Genomic DNA, 23,454 nt, shown 5'->3' with positions numbered 1-23,454 from the left:
GTATAGAACAGCAACATACAAACTCAACAGATATAGATTTTCCTTTGTCCCACTGGCAATCAAAGCACTTAACAACAGAAAACTATGTGCAATAATAAGGAGTGCAATATTGGGATAGTGCAATACGGGAGGTGTGCAATAAGGGGGGAGTGTAACGTGTGATCTCATAACTAACTGATATACCTGCACACTGTTCACTGTCGTCACTGTATTGTCGGATGAACTGTATGTATGTATGTATGTATGTATGCATGTGTGTGTGTGTGTGTGTGTGTGTGTGTGTGTGTGTGTGTGTGTGTGTGTGTGTGTGTGTGTGTGTGTGTGTGTGTGTGTGTGTGTGTGTGTGTGTATGTATGTATGTTTGTATCAGTGACGTGCGGTGAGGTTCATGACTGGTGAGGCACTGACTTCATCACAGTCAGATTTACAAACGAAAGGAACCCTAAAGAGTATCTTATTCACCATTTGATTGGCAGCAGTTAACGGGTTGTGTTTAAAAGCTCATACCAGCATTCTTCCCTGCTTGGCACTCAGCATCAAGGGTTGGAATTGGGGGTTAAATCACCAAAAAGTATTCCCGGGTGCGGCGCCGCTGCTGCCCACTGCTCCCCTCACCTCCCAGGGGCTGATCAAGGGGATGGGTCAAATGCAGAGGACAAGTTTCATCACACCTAGTGTGTGTGTGACGATCATTGCTACTTTAACTTTATACATACAAACTGTAGCACACAAAAAAGCACATTTAATTAAAAAAACGTTATTATGGTCTTACTTTTACTTATAAGTGCAGGAACAGTGGTGTTCGTGTTGGAGGAGTTGTGAATGAATGAAATATGAAATCCGTGCTGCAGTCTGCAGGTGTACCTAATGTTGTGTCCCTGCAGTCGTTCACGGCTCCTCCGGCGCGAGCATTGTTGTTTTTGCACTTTTTGGCTTGTTGTTAAGTGACTTTTTTTGGGTGGATTCGGTCTTGCACGTGGAGGGTTTGGGTGTGGGCTTTGGTTGGTGTGGCGCTCCCGTCAGGGGTTGCATTCTGCGGCGGGGGTGCATTAACCGGCACCAGGAGGCGGGATTACTGCGAGCCTCACACAGTGCGTCTTCGCAGCAGTTTTATGATTGCTCAGCACAAGAAATACTTTACACACATACAGTTGTTGACAAAATACACTGTACATTATATACCTCAGCTAACTAAACTATGGAAATGTATAATATAGTTCATATAGCAATACAGTCTCACTGCACAGCAGGCCAGCAGTTAGCCGAGTCTGCAATCCATGTTGAGGCACAACTCAGTGACGTGCCTCAACTGGCTGCTGATCACCGCACCGTCTCTTCTCAGTATTTGAACGGCAAATGTGAAAATTCAGCGATTTTGAATAAAAATTATCTAAAACTGGTGAAGTTAAATGGAAAATAACTTTATAGTATAATCACTGAATACATATAACAATTTAATTTTTTTTTTTTCTTTTTACATTTTTTTTCTTTCCATGATGGCCCAGGACTGCTCAGGACCTTCGTATTGTGAGGCAGACGCACTAACCCCTCTTCCACCGTGCCTCGGAGGCAATTAAGCTAATTATTATTATTATTATTATTATTATTATTATTATTATTATTATAAGTATATATATGATACTTAAGTGATTAGTTTGATATTTTGCAAAAAATTTTTAATTTTTTTTTATTGTGCACAAACTCAGGGAGTAAGTTTCTGGATACATGAAGGCTTTGAGGGCAAAACACAAACGATTTTAAATTGGAACCAGTAGTATTTTTTGCTTTTGTTTAGTTTTACAAAACAAATTGTAAGTAGCATACAGTATCAAAAATGTAATACATACAACTGTAGCAAAAAGTTTAATAAGTACAAATGTGTTATTGTGTATACTTTAGTTACTTGCCATAAAATATTTTCGGTTCTAGAATCTGTTATCAAAGTATCAGATCGGGAGTTCAAATCGGATCTGAGGGGAAAAATGTTGATCGTGTCATTCCTGATATGTAATAAGAAAACCGATTGAACAAAAAAACAATAATTATTAATAATGATGATGAATGAATCCAGCTGTTTCTTACATTTATATTTGGGACCTGTTGTATCAAACAACGCTCAATAGCACACATTGAGATTGTCAACAACTGCAGGATGCCTCACGGGGTAGAGTGTGGTGATCTATACAGATACTAGTTAATTTCCTTCTTCCCTATAAGAAAAACTTGTATGGATCCATACCCACATGGGTTTTTATTGGTCTGGATTGATAATGGTAGATTTGTTAATGAGGCAGATGATGAAATGTAGTTGGCCTTACATATGCACTATAGTCACCACCACCACCACAATGTTGTTTATATTAACAGCTATCGGTATCATTTTCTAATCAATACTAATTGTTGCCATCCTCCATCGCTGACGTTTCAGATAATGTCTCCCGTGATAGATGCTCCTCTCCCTTGTCATCTCTTTACCTTTTTTTCTTCCCAGCAGACATGTTGTCATGTCTGCAGTCAGTTTGCTTCCTTAATGTATCACAGACACACTGTAAAAAAAAGTTCTGTAAAAAAACGGCAGCTATGGCTGCCAAACGAAAACCATAAAATTAAAGTAAAACATTGTAAACCAAATAATGATCAAAAATATTATATTTACAGAAATTTTCATGAAACGTTTTGCGGAAAAATATCGTAATTTTACAGATTTTTACCAAATTATTAAGATCAACCACCTTTAATAAAGTGACGATGCAAACAGTTCTGCAGAAAAATACCTTTATTCTACAGAGTTTTTCCAAATTATTACGATCAAACACCTTTAATGAAGTGACAATGCTGGCAGTTCCACAGAAAAATACCATTATTTTACAGATTTTTTCTGAATTGTTAAGATCAACCACCTTTAATAAATTGACAATGCAAACAGTTCTGCAGAAAAATACCTTTATTTTACAGATTTTTACTAAATTATTACGATAAAACACCTTTAATAAAGTGACAATGCAAACAGTTCTGCAGAAAAATATCTAAATTCTAAAAATCTAACACATTCAATAAAGTGTTTTAATACAGGCTCAAGATTGGTTTTGAGTGTGTGTGTGTGACAGTCCTAAGCTGTCGGGTGGGTTCGCAGGACCATCCAAGGAAGACATTGTCATGAGAAGGTTTAGACTTTTTTATTATTTCAATAAGAAAGTCTTTTGCGTGCTTTTCAGCAGCTGCCTTTTCCTCACGTGAGCACACGAATGGTTTTCCTCCCGTCCTCCATCTGCTTTTCAGCAGCACGTCGCCGTAGTTCGCCTGATCGTTTCCTACTCTTCCGTTCTCGCTCCGCATCAGTCTCTCGTTGCGTCCGCTTCCTTTTTCCGTCTCTCCTCCCCACGTTCATGTCTGTCGCCCTCTTATACAGCAGTGCGAGAGGATCATTATATTGTCCGCAGCACGCACCTTGTCCTGATTGCAGCGTCGCTCCCGGCGAGCCAAGTTCCTTCCTTCTGACCCATGGTACTTGGAGATGGGGTTCCTGCAAATCTAAAAAAGTCTCAAATCCAATAATCAGAATCCTAACATGGCAAACATATTTATGCTCTTTTGAGGTTGAAAATTTCAAGCATGTTGCTGACCTAAAGGGCTTACAGCTTATCGTTTTTACTTCAACTGATTCCTGCCTGGAGTATTGCAATGCACGTTTCCTGACTTGAGGGACCTGCTTTTACTCATTTTAGTTTTGTCGGATTCATTGGAATGTATGTACTATGACATCACCAGGTGGCTTGGTACACACTATATAAGTACCAGTAAACTAATAAGATTTACCTTTACACTACAAAGAAAAATGTTAGATTGTAAGTATGGGCATAAACCTCTACATAACAAGCTACATATTTAATTACAGATTTGAATGTACACATACACAAACTAAAAAAACAACTCAGATTTACCCTAAAATTACATAAAAAACTGTTAGGATTGTTAGTATGGATGTACACTTTAATATAACAAGCTACATATTTAATTGAAGATAATTACCATCATATTACAAAGAAAAATGTTAAATTGTTAGTATGAGCATAAACCTTTATATAACAGGCTACATATATTTTTCAACTTGATTGTAAAAATACACATAAATATAAAAAAAATAAGATTTACCTTAAAATTACATATAAAACTGTTAGATTGTTAGTATGGACATAGACTTTTATATAACAAGCTACATATTTAATGAAAGATAATTACTGTAATTTTACATGAATTTGAAAGTAATTTAAGAAAACAGAAAATGCTATGTATAATTAATTTGGTATTTTTCTGTAAAAAAATAGAAATATACATAGTTTGTCATTACTGGCATATTACTTAAAATAACTGGCGGATTGTTTATTTACAAATAATGTCTTCCAATTCTACAGTTTTATAAACTATTTAAAAAAAATAGAAAAATTACAGTAGAAATTTAGAGTAAATTAACCATAAATAGGATTTTTTTTTTTACAGTGCATACAATGTAGGAACGCAAGGTATTTTTTTTAAGACTATGCCCAGTCATCCATCATTAAAATGAACTTCAAATCACATCGATAAAGTTTATTCTCTCGTTCTACATTTTTTTGTCGGCTTCGCATGTTTTAAAAATAACCCTGTGTTGACTTAATTGAAAGCTAGTCGAAGCTGCGAGCCAATATGGCATGTGTCCTCGTTTCCCCCCATCTTGGTATCATTACCTCTTTGTGTTTCTTCTCTTCTGGTTTTGAAAGGTGAACAATAACAAGACACGTGCCTTTCTGTCTGTTTTTAACAAGGAGTGTATCAATGTGGCCCTCGTTCATTAGAATCCCAGATCACACCTCAATCACCCTTAGATCTCGGAGAGACAAGGTGTCAAACTGACAGTGTGTTTGTGTATGTTGTTTTTTTAACTCACAACCTCCACCTAATCTACCAAAGTCATTTTACGCATATTTCTTGCAATATTTTATGTGCTGCTTTACACCTTGGCCTGATTTGTCCATTTTTGTCCGGTTCTGGTATGCAAGATGATATAAAAAAGACTGGCTGTCAAATCCACCCACCCCCACCACCATAGGCTACATGCTGCAAATTAAACAAGCGCCCCGGAGACTCGAAAACAGTTATCTTTTGAGGCCAGGAAAATATGCATGTTTATTCACTTTGCTAATTTTATTTACGTCCCCTCCCACTGAATAGAATGGCTCCAAGAAACACGTTTATACGCTGTAGTGACAAGAGCATTACATTCCTATAAAAAGTGATCATTTATGATTTATTTATGTATGACTACGTTTTTGAAAGATTTGTGCGTTTGTGTCTCAAGAGTTTTACGTCATATTTAAAATGTGACTGATACAAGCTGAAACTGATATTCAAAAAAGGATGCAATTTTCTCAAAAATAAATAATGCAAAACAAATGAATCAAAATACTAACACAATATATTTTAAAGGGAATGATTATTGTTTTACATGCAGTAAAAAATGGGAACACATATAAATAAGGATAAATTAACATTTTATAACACTTTTACTACTTTTTATTAAAAATGTTTAGCTGAGCGGAGAGGGAGAAGTTGACGGGAAAATCAATAGTGTTTCGCACCTTCTTTATCAAAGTGATGGCCAACTTTCTTTGGCCCCATGGTGGATTATTTTTGAGTCATACACTCTATTGCCAAAAGTATTTGGCCACCTGCCTTGACTCACATATGAACTTAAAGTGCCATCCCATTCCTAATCCATAGTGTTCAATATGTTGTCGGTCCACCTTTTGCAGCTATTACAGCTTCAACTCTTTTGGGAAGGCTGTCCACAAGTTTGCGGAGTGTGTTTATAGGAAATTTTCAACCATTCTTCCAAAGCGCATTGGTGAGGTCACACACTGATGTTGGTCGAGAAGGCCTGGCTCTCAGTGTCCGTTCTAATTCATCCCAAAGGTGTTCTATCGGGTTCAGGTCAGGACTCTGTGCAGGCCAGTCAAGTTCATCCACACTAGACTTTGTCATCCATGTCTTTATGGACCTTGCTTTGTGCACTGATGCACAGTCATGTTGGAAGAGGAAGGGGCCGGCTCCAAACTGTTCCCACAAGGTTGGGAGCATGCAATTGTCCAAAATGTTTTGGTATCCTGGAGCATTCAAAGTTCCTTTCACTCTAACTAAGGGACCAAGCTCAACTCCTGAAAAACAACACCACACCATAATTCCTCCTCCACCAAATTTCACACTCGGCACAATGCAGTCCGAAATTTACCGTTCTCCTGGCAACCTCCAAACCCAGATTTGTCCATCAGATTGCCAGATGGAAAAGCGTGATTCATCACTCCAGAGAACACGTCTCCACTGCTCTACAGTCCAGTGGCGACGTGCTTTACACCACTGCATCCGACGCTTTGCATTGGACATGGTGATGTATGGCTTAGACACAGCTGCTCGGCCATGGAAACACATTCCATGAAGCTCTCTGCGTACTGTACGTGGGCTAATTGGAAGGTCACATGAAGTTTGGACCTCTTTGCACTATGCGCTTCAGCATCCGCTGACCCCTCTCTGTCAGTTTACGTGGCCTACCACTTGGTGGCTGAGTTGCTGTTGTTCCCAAACTCTTCCATTTTCTTATAATAAAGCCGACGGTTGACTTTTGAATATTTAGGAGCGAGGAAATTTCACGACTGGATTTGTTGCACAGGTGGCATCCTATAACAGTTCCACGCTGGAAATCACTGAGCTCCTGAGAGCGGCCCATTCTTCCACAAATGTTTGTAGGAACAGTCTCCATGCCTAAGTGATTGATTTTATACACCTGTGGCCGGGCCAAGTGATTGGGACACCTGATTCTGATCATTTGGATGGGTGGCCAAATACTTTTGGCAATATAGTTTATGAAGTATAAAGGTTGGGTGCCCAATGCTTGGACACTCGATTCCTCAGAATAATAGCCGGACAAACGGACTAGTGTGTTATATGCAATGTTTGGCTATACAATAACCGAGATGGTTTACGAAATCCAGGGCAAAATGTAGGTGAAGACTTTTATCGAAAAAAATAATCATACAAAAAATAGTAAGGACATAATGATATCAAAATGTCACCGTATGATATTGTCATGGTATTAAGGCCATGGTACGATATTATTGTGGTATTATCCCCCCTCAAAAAATGAAGACTTGGTAAAAAGGCCATAGTGTATACAAGGAAGTGTCAGGAATTTGTGGGATAAACCGATTACTGTAATTAAACACCAACATGATGCTCAAATGTTCTCATCATATTTATTACTACAAACAGGTGTTGTACAAAGATACAAGTATTAAAAAAAAAGAAAAGAAAAAACTTGAGTGTCTTTAAGCTTTGAACTTCCTGAGAAGCAGTGTTCTCTGCAGTGGACATGTTTGTATTAGTTAAAATCTTTATGGTCCACATCACCGCGACACAAGGTTAGAATGTTTGGGGGGATTCACATTAAGCTACACAAGAGTGTTTTGGAGGGGACGACACAGCTCACCTTGACACAGCAGCATACACAAGCTGGAAATCGAATAAAGCAAAGATGTGGTAATATTTTGTAAAGGAGAAAAATGGCGCAGAAGAAAATGTATGACAAGAAAATGGACCAGAAAAGAATACTCCTGCTGTAGTGCATTTTTTTAAAAATGACTAATTGCCGGATTGCAACAAGTCTGATTCGTCATTAAAGGAACTTAGAAAGTTACTAAAAGAACTGTAACAAAATAACATGCAAAAAAAAAACTAGACAGACAACTGTATATGTAAAGTTACCTTCAATTTAGTGATGGAATAGGTTTTGTTGGCTTCAAGTGGGTTTGGGTTTGGTGAAAATGGGCCCAAATAGCTCGTTTGCCGACCTCTGATTTACACTGTTTTATTATTTAGGAATTTTATGGCAAATATGATTAATCCTTCATCTCTTTTATTAAGATCAGGAATTAAGTACAATATGATCACCCATTGTAAATCTATAGCCCCGTGCTTTTCCGTTTTTATTTTCCTTTCCATTAGGTAGTTATCAGTTAAATCTGAGAGGTCAAGGATGTTTGTGCCTGCAGGCCATTGGTTAATATTAATGACCATCAGGCAATTGGAACTCATCAATAGGTCAGAGGTTATCAGCAGGTTGCAGATGCAGGAAGTTAATCGAATTAAAGATGCGTGTTGTCGATTGTAGTTACAATTTCTTTTCCACTTCTAATGTCTTTTTCTAGCTGTCTGTGTTTCCCTTGTGTTAATGTGTTAATGCTGGTGATATATATATATATATATATATATATACATATATATATATATATATATATATATATATATATATATATATATATATATATATATGTGTGTGTGTATATATATATATATATAAATGTGTATATTTATATAAATGTGTATATGTATACTGTATACATACACATCTATATTACGTATATATATAACTAATATATATATATATATTACTTATATATAAGTTATATAGATGTATAGGTATGTATTTATAAATAATATATATATATATTACTTATATATAAGTTATATAGATGTATAGGTATGTATATATATATACATAAGTAATATATTTAATATATATGTACTGTATATTACTTATATATAAGTAATATAGATGTGTGTATATATATATATATATACACATATATGTATACATATACACATGTATATACATACATATATATATATATATATATATATATATACTGCTTGTTTCCATGCCAAGTGCTTGAGCCGGTGCCCAGTCAGCAACTGGACGTGGCATCATGTGCAACAAAAGTATTGAATTTTGAACATTTGATTTGACGAGAATCAATACCAGTAGTACCAACAGACCAACAGTAGGTGCAAGAAAGTACATTAGGTTTTACAGTAGAATAGATTTGTTATTTTATGATCAGACATTTTAAAGCTTGACAATGTTTTAGGCCAACCATAACATTGGTTTAAAAATGCATATTTTCAACTAAAGATAGGTTGTAGTCAAACAGGAAGAAAGGAAAAAATGCAAAAAAGAGTGAAGTTGCAAAATTCAAAGTGGCGAGAGGGAACTGTACAGTACTAGTATGGTTTGACTAGTTTTTAATGTAGACTAATTTTCAATATCCATGTAATGAAAATGAATACATACATTATCCAATTGAGGAACCTGAAAAGGCAAGTTGCCACTCATAAAGTGGACTTTTCTCTTCTGGATTTTGTTTTTTATATATCCTAGTGCTCGTTTTGCCCTTTTTGTGGTAATTGACAGCCAGTTTAGCCATCAGGTATAAAGTCAAATGCCTCAGAGATTTGACCCAATCATTAAAACTGCATTGCAACAAGCGAAACCAGCATACATTACCATTGTAATGTCAAGCGTGCACGCGAGAGGGGCCTGCTTTTCTGACAGGCACTGCTGACCCAGTCTCTTGAGTTACTTCTAACACTTGCCAATACAAACAAAATACAGAGAACAATCGATTTATGTATCCCAGTTTCCCACTGGATATGATTAATCCAATGAGCATCCAGATCAATAATCAATAGCAAACAATTGGCAAAAGGGTTCCAAATCAGGTTTTGATTGGCTGAATAAGTCCACGAGAAACAGATGTGGCCCTCAGTGAACCTTACTCAGCTTTATCAGGTTTTACAGCAGTGGAGTAATATTTGTTAATCGCAAACCTCAGATTATTATTTTTTGCCCAGTAGAAAATTGACTAAGCAGTAATTATTGTGGCTCTGTAAAACTGTCATATCACAGGTCCTCCATTATGGTTCTTTGTTCAGATGTGATTACATTACATTATTTATTGGAGCCAAACATAAATATAAACACTGTTCTTTATATCCTATTTCCAGACTCACCAGTTTTATTATTGTTTATTCATAACATGTTTAATATTCGGTGTTCACCAATGACATATTTTAATATGCTGAACGGATGAAGATTCAGCAAAAAAATGGAGGTGATTGAAAGGTGTGTTCCAATGCTTTTAATTAACTATATTGTACTGCTGTATCAAACATGACAATGCTTCATTTCTGGTAGATGGTTTCTAGCAATTTTTACCTCTGTCGTAAACACAGTTGTGTTTTGTATAGCAAAAATGGTCATGGTCAGCCTTCCTATTGTATTCATTTTAGCATTTCTCTCAAGTGGTATTGTTACACACTCTTCCCTTCTCTTTGTCTCTCTCCCAGGGTCCCAGGTGTAACAATTGCGACAGATATAATCTGCGGCTTCCCTGGCGAGACAGAGGCAGACTTCAGAGAAACTATAGACTTGGTGAAATGTTATCGATTCCCCAGTCTCTTCATCAATCAGTTCTACCCCAGACCAGGGACACCGGCGGCTAAAATGGAGCAAGTTCCAGCACATGTGGTAAGCAGGATCGTTTACATCAGTGGTTTAAAAACGTTTTTTTTTACAAAGTACTACCACAAAAAGACACTTGGCTCTCCAAGTGCCACCATACTGACCAACATTAAAATACACATAGCGTAGTAGGCTTACGTATTCATTAAAAAAAAGGCAGATGTTTTATTTAGCAAGTATATTTAATATTTTTGGCCACTGTAACATTACATACAATGCACGAATATCATCAACAATGATACTCTATATACATTACATATTTAAAGTGAAAGTTAAATTCCCAATGATAGTCGCACATACACTAGGTGTGGTGAAATTATCCTCTGCATTTGACCCATCCCCATGTTCACCCCCTGGGAGGTGAGGGGAGCAGTGAGCAGCAGCGGTGGCCGCGCTCGGGAATCATTTTGTGATTTAACCCCCAATTCCAACCCTTAATGTGAGTGCCAAGCAGGGAGGTAATGGGTCCCATTTTTATAGTCTTTGGTATGACTCGGCCGGGGTTTGAACTCACGACCTTACAGTTTAGGGCGGACACTCTAACCACAAGGCCACTGAACAGGTTTTTTTTACAGATTTTACATATTTACTAGGGGTGTGGGAAAAAATCTATTCGAATTCGAATCGCGATTCTCACGTTGTGCGATTCAGAATTGATTCTCATTTTTTTTTAAATCGATTTAACAAAACAATACACAGCAATACCATAACAATGCAATCCAATTCCAAAACCAAACCCGACCCAGCAACACTCAGAACTGCAATAAACAGAGCAATTGAGAGGAGACACAAACACGACACAGAACAAACCAAAAGTAGTGAAACAAAAATTTAAAAACAGTATCAATATTAGTTACAATTTCAACATAGCAGTGATTAAAAATCCCTCATTGACATTATCATTAGACATTTATAAAAATATAAATAAATGAACAATAGTGTCACAGTGGCTTACACTTGCATCGGATCTCATAAGCTTGACAACACACTGTGTCCAATATTTTCACAAAGATAAAATAAGTCATATTTTTGGTTCATTTAATAGTTAAAACAAATTTACATTATTGCAATCAGTTGATAAAACATTGTCCTTTACAATTATAAAAGCTTTTTACAAAAATCTACTACTCTGCTTGCATGTAGATCCTGCTGAAATCCTATGTATTGAATGAATAGAGAATTGTTTTGAATCGGGAAAAAAATCGTTTTTGAATCGAGAATCGTGTTCAATTGGAAAAAAAATAATTTTTTGAATCGAATCGTGACCCCAAGAATCGATATTGAATGGAATCGTGGGACACCCAAAGATTCACAGCTCTAATATTTACAGACTTCTCTGACGCATCACCAGATGGAATCTGTACTTTAAAAAAGGTGCCAGTTTTTAAAAAATGCCCGAACTGGTGTTTAAAAAATAAAAAAACATGCACATTTTTGTAAAAAAATAAAATAAAAAAAATACACAAGAAAATAATGTCATCTTATTTTAATGAAAGTTTGTGACATACAAGTTGAACTGATTAATAATATGAATTGAATAACTAAGGAATACATTTAAAAATAAAAAATACAATCCACAACTTATCGTCATAATTATTGCATCAATACAAACCATATAGAATGTATAATAAAAAACAACTTACTGGTCTTGTAATGTTAATACTCATAATTCCGGGTGATCGTGAAAGCAACCTCGGTTCCCATAATCGTCATTGGTGTGTAATGAGGAAGCATTGTATTTTTGTGGCTACTAACTAGTCTATGGCTGTGTGCTTCTGTCAGGATGCTACATCACTTACAAGATGTTACTTCCACGATAACATTCATTTAGCACCAAAATGAGAAATCGATAGCTTCTTTTTTATCGGTCTAGTTACTACCGGTGCCCATCCCTAGTGATAAGTGTACACTAGGAAACCGTTACTTGGTTCTCATCATTCCAATGTTAGGAATTCTTTGGGTTTTTCTTGTTTTCATGTCAGAGTTATAGTATACAGTTTATGGTCTCTATTCTGTGATATTATGCTTTAAGCTGGTTATACACACATTAAGACAACTTTAACTTGCAGATTAAAAATGTGAAAATGCTGCGATTAACGACTGGTCATACCACAGTTGAACGCCTGGCGTTTAAAAAAAATGTGGTCACCTTCCAAAGTCGTCTTCCACATTGGCGCAACATTCAAAATTGAGATCAGCTGCGCACAGTCTTCTGTAGGTGACGACATCAGGCTGATGCAGGCCGGCCCACACTTTAGAGCTCAAAGTGGGCGTTCCAGAATGTGCCGAAACTTGCTTAAAAACAAGCCTAAAATCCTGGTAGAGTGGCCGTGCCAGCAATCGGAGGGTTGCTGGTTACTGGGGTTCAATCCCCACCTTCTACCATCCTAGTCACGTCCGTTGTGTCCTTGGGCAAGACACTTCACCCCTTGCTCCTGATGGCTGCTGGTTAGCGCCTTGCATGTCAGCTCCCGACATCAGTGTGTGAATGTGTGTGTGAATGGGTGAATGTGGAAATACTGTCAAAGCGCTTTGAGTACCTTGAAGGTAGAAAAGCGCTATACAAGTATAACCCATTTATCATTTATTATCATTTATTTTGGGGGAATTTCACCTGTAGACATAATTTTTAGGTCTAGAACTATGATGGGGACGGCGTGGCGCTGTTGGGAGAGTGGCCGTGCCAGCAACCTGAGGGTTCCTGGTTCGATCCCCACCTTCTACCAACCTCGTCACGTCTGTTGTGTCCTTGAGCAAGACACTTCACCCTTGCTCTTGATGGGTCATGGTTAGGGCCTTGCATGGCAGCTCCCGCCGTGAATGAATGGGTGAATGTGGAAATAGTGTCAAAGCGCTTTGAGTACCTTGAAGGTAGAAAAGCGCTATACAAGTATAACCCATTTACCATTTAACAAAGTGCCTATCTTGTCATTGTCGTTGTATTAGAAGGATTTGGATTGTGGTGCCTTTAAAAGCGAACTGCACCTTTTTGAGGAATTTTGCCTATGGTTCACAATTATTATGAGAGACATCACAATTTGTTGTTTTTTTGTTTTTTTTGCATTCCAAATATTAAATAAATACAATAAAAAGTCTGATTACAATGGAGCTTGTGGGTGCCTCTCTATTCCGCCTATAAAACCCTTAAAAAAACATCCAAACACTTCCATTGAGGTTTTATATATATATATGATGTAAGTTTATATGTAATGTAGTAACGAGCACATTTATAATAACATTTCATATTTACGTAATTTGATCATTTTAAGCATACGCAGCACATTAATTTCAAAAACGCATCACAGCGTTCACTTTTTATTTCTTCATCACCGATTATTACTCACTGCAGACTTTGAGAGCCAACAAACATAATAAAACATCACTTACTGTACAAGGTCAGCTGTCATTAGGATGCCGATTGCTAGAATGTTTATATATTCCCATTTAGATGAGGATTGTCTCATAATCTTTGCGAAGAAACGGGGTAGGGGGACCAATCATCTCTTTGTGTTCTCAACTTCTCACCATCTCTGGGTTCTAAATGGCTGTCAAAGTGTACCAACATGTCGGAATACATCCTCAGACTTCTTCTGTCCAGGTGAGATGCATGATTTATGATCTACAATAAACTTCCATGCGGCAAAGAAGAGAGGAAACACCTCGCCTGCGAATCATGTCAAAATTAAACACAGGCTTGTGATCACAGTGTTGATGCGTTAGACCTATAATAACAATATATTAACAATAACTAATACTTGGTTATTTTTCAAATTACGAAATGTCAACGGAGTATTGTTGGCGCCTTTTGAATGGTTATTTATTGGGTTTTATGGGTGAAATAGAGGTAAGTAGGCTCTGTAAGTGGACTTTTATTTACAAGTCAGAATGCATTTAAAAAAAATCCATCCGTCGTCATGTCTTTCATAATGATTGTGAACGATAGGCAACATTACCAAAAAGTGCAGTTCCCCTTTAAGTCAGCCAATTAGTTAGGACTACGCTGCGCCTCTGACTCAAGACGTAGTCACCACCTAATATCCAGCGTTCTCTGAAGTGGACATTTGTGGACAACAGCACTATTTGTTTCCTAAAATGTGTAAGTCTGACAAAAGAACTAGACCACAATCAAATCATCTGCCGAGGATGCTGGTTCTCAGGATGTTACAACAGTATTTACGGTGATGGTTTACTTTATTACGATTATTCTTAACAGTGTTACATTCAAGTACATCACACTTGCTCAATTTAGTTGATAGTTAAAAGCATATTATATTTATTCCTACCTCTTCTCTGAGTCTTTGAATATCTGATTTACTTTCAGTGTTTAACATATAGAAGATTATCTTTATTTTTAGGCAAATAAAACGTTTAAAAATATGTAACAGTAAAGTTGTTCATAATCTTGTTGGTATAAAATAAGATTGATCATATTTGACATTTACAAATAATCATGCACATGTATTTTCTGGTGCAATCAACCAAATTTCTAAGTATAAAGATTGATGATAAATTGAACTGGAAATCTCATGTAAAAAATATACAACATAAAGTAGCAAGAAACACGTCAATAATGAATAAAGCAAAACATGTTCTAGACCAAAAATCACTCCATATTCTCTACTGCTTGCTCGTGTTACCTTATCTGAGTTATTGTGTAGAAATATGGGGAAACAACTACAAATGTACACTTCATTCATTAACAGTGTTACAAAAAAGATCAGTTAGAATAATACATAATGTTGGATATAGAGAACATACAAACCCTTTATTTATTGAATAAAAAATACTGAAGTTCCACGACATAGTGAATTTGCACACAGCTAAAATTATACACAAAGCAAACTATAACCTGCTACCCAAGAATGTACAACAATTCTTCTCAACAAAAGAGGAGAAATATAATCTTAAAGAAAAATTTAATTTAAAATATTTGTACGCACGTACAACACTTAAGACCTTCAGTATATCAGTATGTGGAATTAAATTATGGAATGGATTAACCAAAGAAATCAAACAATGTACTAATATGATCCACTTCAGGAAACTCTTCAAACTTAAAGTGTTTACAAAGTACAAAGAAGAAGAACCATGATAAACATTCTGAATTTATCTTATCCATCCATTCATTTTCAAGATAATCTTACTCATCTCACCATATGAAATATAACTTACTCCACCAACTATTATTTATTTATTTTTATTGTTATTACTTATGGAGTATATTGTGAATAAATTGAGAACAGGAAGTGAACAAAAGTTTTAGCAACTGCTATGTAAAGGAAAAGGGGTAGGATTAAATAAACTCTGCTTCTTCCTACTCCTTTTCGACAATGTGGAATAGAGAAACTGGAAATTGTGATGTATCATGTTGTATGCATGAATGTTCAAAATAAACTCAAACTCAAACCAAGAGTGAAAGACCCACTCCACACCTGGTTTGTTATTATACAGCAACACCCGATTTACAATAACTCAAATTTCAACAATTTAAAAACTCAATTTTAATCCATCGTTAATCCAAACCACACGCGCTTTGAAGTTTGTAATTTGAGGAGTGATGTGTGCTATTTCAGGTAAGATGTTCCTGCATGTGCGCAATGAAAGATATTAGAATTACACACTTCAATTTGCATGTGTGGGTTAAAAGGAAACACATGCCTGCCTCTTGTCATATGAAAATCCAAAAATCCTGCTCCAGTTCTGTCGTGCCTCCATAACTTCTGTACAGCTTCTAATATCGCTAATCCCGAAAGCTATCAAAAGACAAACTGCAGCCATATGTAGTCGTTATTTGAAGTATTAATGTGGAGGTGTCTCACTGCATGCGTTAAAGCCTGCTTGTGAGTCCCAAATGGGCTGCGAGTAGAAACTACCTGGATGAGATTATTTTTGGATTAGCGGATGCTATAAATGTTGGTGACAGAATGAGACATCTGTCAGTCAAGCAACTGTCCCAAAAAAACCTGCTTTGATGAAATGAAATATTTTTTTGATTTACCGCAAATAATCAAATAATGTTGAAGTAAGGTTGGAGGTCATAAAAATGTGTCAATAATTGCATTTCAAAAGACATTGCCTCTGACTTCAGCACAAGTTAGATGGTTCTTAAGATGTCTCCTTCCCTCCTCAGAGACACTTAGTATAAAGCAGCAATATCGCAAGACCTTGACACTTCATTTGGTATCCTTTTGAGCACAGAAGTCACTTGAAAGCAGTGTTTTATACAGCGCTTGGTCAGGAGCATGAAGCCATTAATTCATGTGCCTGCTGTTTGGTAACCTAAATGTGCTACAGAATTCATCAGGTTTCACATGAACTACACACACACACACAACTGTCCTTATTTTCTCAGGGAAAACTCTTCTTTTCTATGACCTTTCTTCTCGAGTATGACCTCTTATGCGGCTCCTTCCTGTTATGTTTCAGACTTTCTTTGCATTTACACTCCCTCACTCTTTACCATCAAAGTGTTGACACATCTCTTTCATGTGGAGCGTCTTCATAAGTCATTCCCTTTGTCCCCCCCTGCACTTGATTCTCCAAGGAGAAGCTGAGTGCGTCTTAGAGGGATCAATCCCCAGGCAACCGCACAGCTGCTCTGCTTCTTATCTTTTTCTGCTCGCTTTTCTTTCCCCCGAATCTGTCTCATCCGACTCTTATTGTCAGGGTTGGATGTAAGCAGGCGTCTTTTCAAGCCACCTTTCCGCAAGCAGCACTTTGAAAGTTAGGCTGTGGAAAACGCAGGAGCTTGTAGAAACTGTTTGTGACGAATGTGACTTTTGCCTGACTTCATTCTAATAGTTTGTTTTCTTTGACAAACTTTTCACACCCAAACCTCTGATAATGAAGTGCGTACTAATAACATGTGTTCCTTTTTGGATTAATTTAATTAAAGATGTACCATATTTTCCGGACTATAGAGATCAACAGTATTATAAGTCGCACCCATTAAATCATAGAAGAAATATATGTTTCCCATATATTAACCGCACCGGACTATAAGGCGCAGAGGTATATGCTTGGAAATGAGTTAATTCCACTGAAAGATTTATACGTACCTTAGTTGTTTCCAAACACTGTCTGAAACAGCTGATCAAACAGAAGTCATTGTCATGGAACCACAAGTTGCGGAAGCTGGCTCTCCAATCAGCTAATCAGACTCAATAACTCCACGTTGACGTTTTGGTGAATTTACTGAGGAATTTGCTAAACTGAAATAATACAAAAAGAATGTTATTGTAAGTTAATAATACTAACACAGACACTTGCTACTGATGCTGGCTTGATTACATTACGAATGCACGTACAAATATGCACGAAAAGACTCCTACAGACATTACACATGGGACCGTTTAGTAAGTATGAATTGTTTGGTATATTATAAAACTTACAGACGTTGTGCGAGTGATGAATTAAGAAACCATACGAGTAGAAACGCGATGGACTACTAGGAGACGAAACGGCACTTTTACTTCCGGTTTAAGGCACTAGACAGAAGGAAATACTGTAGACGTTAATCCCCCAGTGAGCGAGCTCGTCCAAAAGATAGTGCCATAGCCCAAACAATAACAAAGCTTTTCAGTGTCTCTGTTGGTGTTTCATGAAAACTATTTGTTGAATACAAAACAATATGGCCGTTAGCAAAGACCAATCCATAAATTAGCCACACCGTTTTATAAATCGCAAAACATTAGAGAATGATTTGAAGGACCTAAATCCGGATACTATTCAGAAACTGGCCAAGGATCGACAGAAGTGCAATGGACATTCGTTGCTGCCCTACATGCCAATCAAGGCATAAAGGGCAGTAAGTAAGTATGTTTATAAAGTGCAGGGTTATAAGCATAGGAAAAAGGTAGCAGCGTATAGTCTGGGAAATATGATATTTAAGAGGTACAATATGGAATTAGATATTTACATTAGTGCCTCAATTTACAAGTACATTTCGTTCCACAACCACTCAAAACACTCGTATCTCCCAAAACACCACAATTGTAACATGTAACATGCTTTTTAAAAAGAAAAACTCACTGTTGGATAAGAAACATTGAAAAATATAACAATAGCGTGTACTACAAACAAGTAATTTTATGAAAAAATGTAATAGTATTAGCATTTACCTTGTGGTCTCTCCTTTGGCTGCTTCTCCTTCTAGTGCTGCCAAGTCCGCTTCTAATCCGCTTATTATAAGTGACTTGTTGTCATAGTGCTAGTTGCTTGTTTCTCTCATGACATCTGGCAACACGTTCTCCGTCTGGTAACAATAGGAACTAGGATTGTTTATGTTCTACACGGAACTATTTGAGGGACGGACTAGCAAGCTCAGTGTTTACAAGTGATATGTGTGTCTGTGTACCAAACAAAATGCACTAGGTTATTGAGTCAGGAGTACATAGAACATAATTAAACACGTCAAACACATAATCTGCAGCTTATTAATATTTTTATAAATAAATGATGCACAGGCTGGCTTCAGCTTGTCTGATGCGGACTGACTGTGCTGGGCGGGGCTGACTTGCCGGTTAGGCTAGTAATATTTTTAATCGTTTGTTTCTCCTCATTCAGACTAACTTTCTTAGTTCCGGTGGTTGTTGGGGCAGGATTTGGTCGATTTTTGAGCGGCGCTCAAACAAACTGTGCCACTGTCTTATCAAAGCGGATTTTTGTTACTTAAGTTAACGAAGCAGGAACAACAACATGTGACAATATATCAACTATTTAATGCACAAACTGTTACGTTTCTTGTGTAAAATAATTATGAACAAAACCCTGCAATGAGGTGGCAACTTGTCCAGGGTGTACCCCGCCTTCAGACTGTGTGCAGCTGGGATAGGGACAAGCAGTAGAAAATGGATGGACCATGTAACAATATATTTACTCTTTATTGCTCCAACAGCACAACACCATTACAAATATTACTTCAACTGATGGCGAAAATGCTCACAAGTCAAATGATGCCCGCAATTTAAAGCATAACAAAAAGATGAGAGACAGCTGGTATCTCAAATTTAAGATAAAGTACACGTAAATTGAGGTAACATTGTACTCTAATCTGAACCAGGTTTCTTTTTTATGTGAAAATCATTTTATACAATTTGGATATCAACCAAAGAGACTGCAGCATAAATGGACAGATTATATGAATTAACGTATGTTGACACGCACATTCACCATAAGAACTCAGCCAATGAAATATACTTTTCTGACTATTTTTCAACAATTTTCAAAAGTCTCCATGCTTCCACAAAAAGTAGTATATTGCCCTCAATCTAGTCTTGATGATGGATCAACAACACATTTAAAGGCAATCGGTGATGAACACAAGCAATCTATTAGGCCAGCAATCGAAGCGAACTGTAAATTTAATTAGTGAAGTAAAGAAAACACATGGCCCATTTGTGAGGAGGTTCAGGTGCTTTGTGGTATCTGTGAGTTGTGTCCGTGCGTGCATCCGCGCGTACATATGTATATATATATGTATACATACATATATATATATATATATATATATATATATATATATATATATATATATATATATATATATATATATATCCATCCATCCATCCATCCATCTTCTTCCGCTTATCCGAGGTCGGGTCGCGGGGGCAGCAGCCTAAGCAGGGAAGCCCAGACTTCCCTCTCCCCAGCCACTTCGTCCAGCTCTTCCTGTGGGACCCCGAGGCGTTCCCAGGCCAGCCGGGAGACATAGTCTTCCCAACGTGTCCTGGGTCTTCCCCGCGGCCTCCTACCGGTCGGACGTGATCCTAAACACCTCCCTAGGAAGGCGTTCGGGTGGCATCCTGACCAGATGCCCGAACCACCTCATCTGGCTCCTCTCGATGTGGAGGAGCAGCGGCTTTACTTTGAGCTCCTCCCGGATGGCAGAGCTTCTCACCCTATCTCTAAGGGAGAGCCCCGCCACCCGGCGGAGGAAATTCATTTCGGCCGCTTGTACCCGTGATCTTGTCCTTTCGGTCATAACCCAAAGCTCATGACCATAGGTGAGGATGGGAACGTAGATCGACCGGTAAATTGAGAGCTTTGCCTTCCGGCTCAGCTCCTTCTTCACCACAACGGATCGATACAGCGTCCGCATTACTGAAGACGCCGCACCGATCCGCCTGTCGATCTCACGATCCACTCTTCCTTCACTCGTGAACAAGACTCCGAGGTACTTGAACTCCTCCACTTGGGGCAAGATCTCCTCCCCAACCCGGAGATGGCACTCCACCCTTTTCCGGGCGAGAACCATGGACTCGGACTTGGAGGTGCTGATTCTCATCCCAGTCGCTTTACACTCGGCTGCGAACCGATCCAGTGAGAGCTGAAGATCCTGGCCAGATGAAGCCATCAGGACCACATCATCTGCAAAAAGCAGAGACCTAATCCTGCAGCCACCAAACCGGATCCCCTCAACGCCTTGACTGCGCCTAGAAATTCTGTCCATAAAAGTTATGAACAGAATCGGTGACAAAGGGCAGCCTTGGCGGAGTCCAACCCTCACTGGAAATGTGTCCGACTTACTGCCGGCAATGCGGACCAAGCTCTGGCACTGAGCATACAGGGAGCGGATTGCCACAATCAGACAGTCCGATACGCCATACTCTCTGAGCACTCCCCACAGGACTTCCCGAGGGACACGGTCGAATGCCTTCTCCAAGTCCACAAAACACATGTAGACTGGTTGGGCAAACTCCCATGCACCCTCAAGGACCCTGCCGAGAGTATAGAGCTGGTCCACAGTTCCACGACCAGGACGAAAACCACACTGTTCCTCCTGAATCCGAGGTTCGACTATCCGGCGTAGCCTCCTCTCCAGTACACCTGAATAGACCTTACCGGGAAGGCTGAGGAGTGTGATCCCACGATAGTTAGAACACACCCTCCGGTTCCCCTTCTTAAAGAGAGGAACCACCACCCCGGTCTGCCAATCCAGAGGTACCGCCCCCGATGTCCACGCGATGCTGCAGAGTCTTGTCAACCAAGACAGCCCCACAACATCCAGAGCCTTAAGGAACTCCGGGCGGATCTCATCTACCCCTGGGGCCTTGCCACCGAGGAGCTTTTTAACTACCTCAGCAACCTCAGCCCCAGAAATAGAAGAGCCCACCACAGACTCCCCAGGCACTGCTTCCTCATCGGAAGACGTGTTGGTGGGATTGAGGAGGTCTTCGAAGTATTCCCTCCACCGATCCACAACATCCGCAGTCGAGGTCAGCAGAACACCATCCTCACCATACACGGTGTTGATAGTGCACTGCTTCCCCTTCCTGAGGCGGCGGATGGTGGTCCAGAATTGCTTCGAAGCCGTCCGGAAGTCGTTTTCCATGGCTTCCCCGAACTCCTCCCATGTCCGAGTTTTTGCCTCTGTGACCGCTGAAGCCGCACACCGCTTGGCCTGTCGGTACCTGTCCGCTGCCTCAGGGGGTCCTATGAGCCAAAAGAACCCAATAGGACTCCTTCTTCAGCTTGACGGCATACCTCACCGCCGGTGTCCACCAACGGGTTCTAGGATTACCGCCACGACAAGCACCAACTACCTTGCGGCCACAGCTCCAATCAGCCGCCTCGACAATAGAGGCGCGGAACTTGGTCCATTCCGACTCAATGTCCAGCACCTCCCTCGTGACATGTTCAAAGTTCTTCCGGAGGTGGGAATTGAAACTCTCTCTGACAGGAGACTCTGCCAGACGTTCCCAGCAAACCCTCACAATGCGTTTGGGCCTGCCAGGTCTGTCCGGCATCCTCCCCCACCATCGCAGCCAACTCACCACCAGGTGGTGATCGGTAGAAAGCTCCGCCCCTCTTTTCACCCGAGTGTCCAAAACATGAGGCCGCAAATCCGATGACACAACTACAAAGTTGATCATGGAACTGCGGCCTAGGGTGTCCTGGTGCCAAGTGCACATATGGACACCCTTATGTTTGAACATGGTGTTCGTTATGGACAATCTGTGACGGGCACAAAAGTCCAATAACAAAACACCGCTCGGGTTCAGATCCGGGCAGCCATTCTTCCCAATCACGCCTCTCCAGGTTTCACTGTCGCTGCCAACATGAGCATTGAAGTCCCCCAGTAGAACGAGGGAATCACCCGGGGGAGCACTCTCAAGTACTCCCTCGAGTGAATCCAAAAAGGGTGGGTACTCTGAGCTGCGGTTTGGCGCGTAAGCGCAAACCACAGTCAGGACCCGTTCCCCCGAATGTGACGTATATATATATATAAATAAATATATATATATATATATATATATATATATATAAATATATATATATATATATATATATATATATATATATATATATATATATATATAAATAAATATTTATACTGTATATATTTGTTTATACAAAGTTGTCATCCATGGAGTTGTGTGATATACACAAGGTGGGCTCATCTAGCTAGAAGCAGGTCAGAGATCTTCCATGCATCAATAACTTTTAAACTGACCGTATAAGCAGTTCTCATACGTTTTTATAAAATAGAGCAGAGAAGTGAGGGAGATGATAGATATTTCTCACCTTTGGTGCCCATTAATAGGCTTTTAGAGCGCAAATTAAGCCATTTTGTGCAATTTCAAAATTATAGCGAAGGCCATTTATCGCCTGTTTTACTAAAATCTAAATACTTTGTGCAAAACAGTGTGTGCAACCTATAAAATAGCGTGTACTATTAGTGGGCATGTTGCGTGTGATCTACTAACACTATGTGTGCAATTAAAAAGTGGTGCAAACCACTTTATTTATATGTATATACGTTTATATGTATATGTATATCACCATGGAGATGATCTCATTTACTGCACATACATGTTATCATGCTCCTACTTGTGTTTTGCTATGTTCTCAAACATGCAGGAGACATCTACCAATTTTTTATGGACATCAACAAGCAATCCTGCAGTGCATTTACAATGAAACCGTGTTCATTAGAAAGGGAGGTTGCACATACTCCTCTCAAGACGCACAAATGCATTTTTAAATACGTTTTTTTCATATAAGAATTTGTTTATAATTTATATTCCATGTGAAAATAAAGAATGTCAATAAAAACACTGAAGGAC

The 23,454-nt window shown here is 38.7% G+C and overlaps 1 protein-coding gene across 1 annotated transcript in view; it reads left to right on the top strand.

The window, feature by feature from the left end:
• The window catches only part of cdkal1 (CDK5 regulatory subunit associated protein 1-like 1), a 532,667-nt gene that overhangs the window by 364,073 nt on the left and 145,140 nt on the right, over nucleotides 1-23,454 (top strand). Inside the window, exon 11 of the mRNA XM_061951156.1 lies at nucleotides 10,213-10,393. Within this exon, the coding sequence (XP_061807140.1) occupies nucleotides 10,213-10,393 (181 nt within the window). The remainder of the gene's footprint in view (nucleotides 1-10,212; nucleotides 10,394-23,454) is intronic.

Source organism: Nerophis lumbriciformis, linkage group LG04, assembly GCF_033978685.3.
Source record: "Nerophis lumbriciformis linkage group LG04, RoL_Nlum_v2.1, whole genome shotgun sequence".
NCBI classification, from domain to species: domain Eukaryota; kingdom Metazoa; phylum Chordata; class Actinopteri; order Syngnathiformes; family Syngnathidae; genus Nerophis; species Nerophis lumbriciformis.
This window is presented reverse-complemented; position numbering and strand designations above follow the sequence as displayed.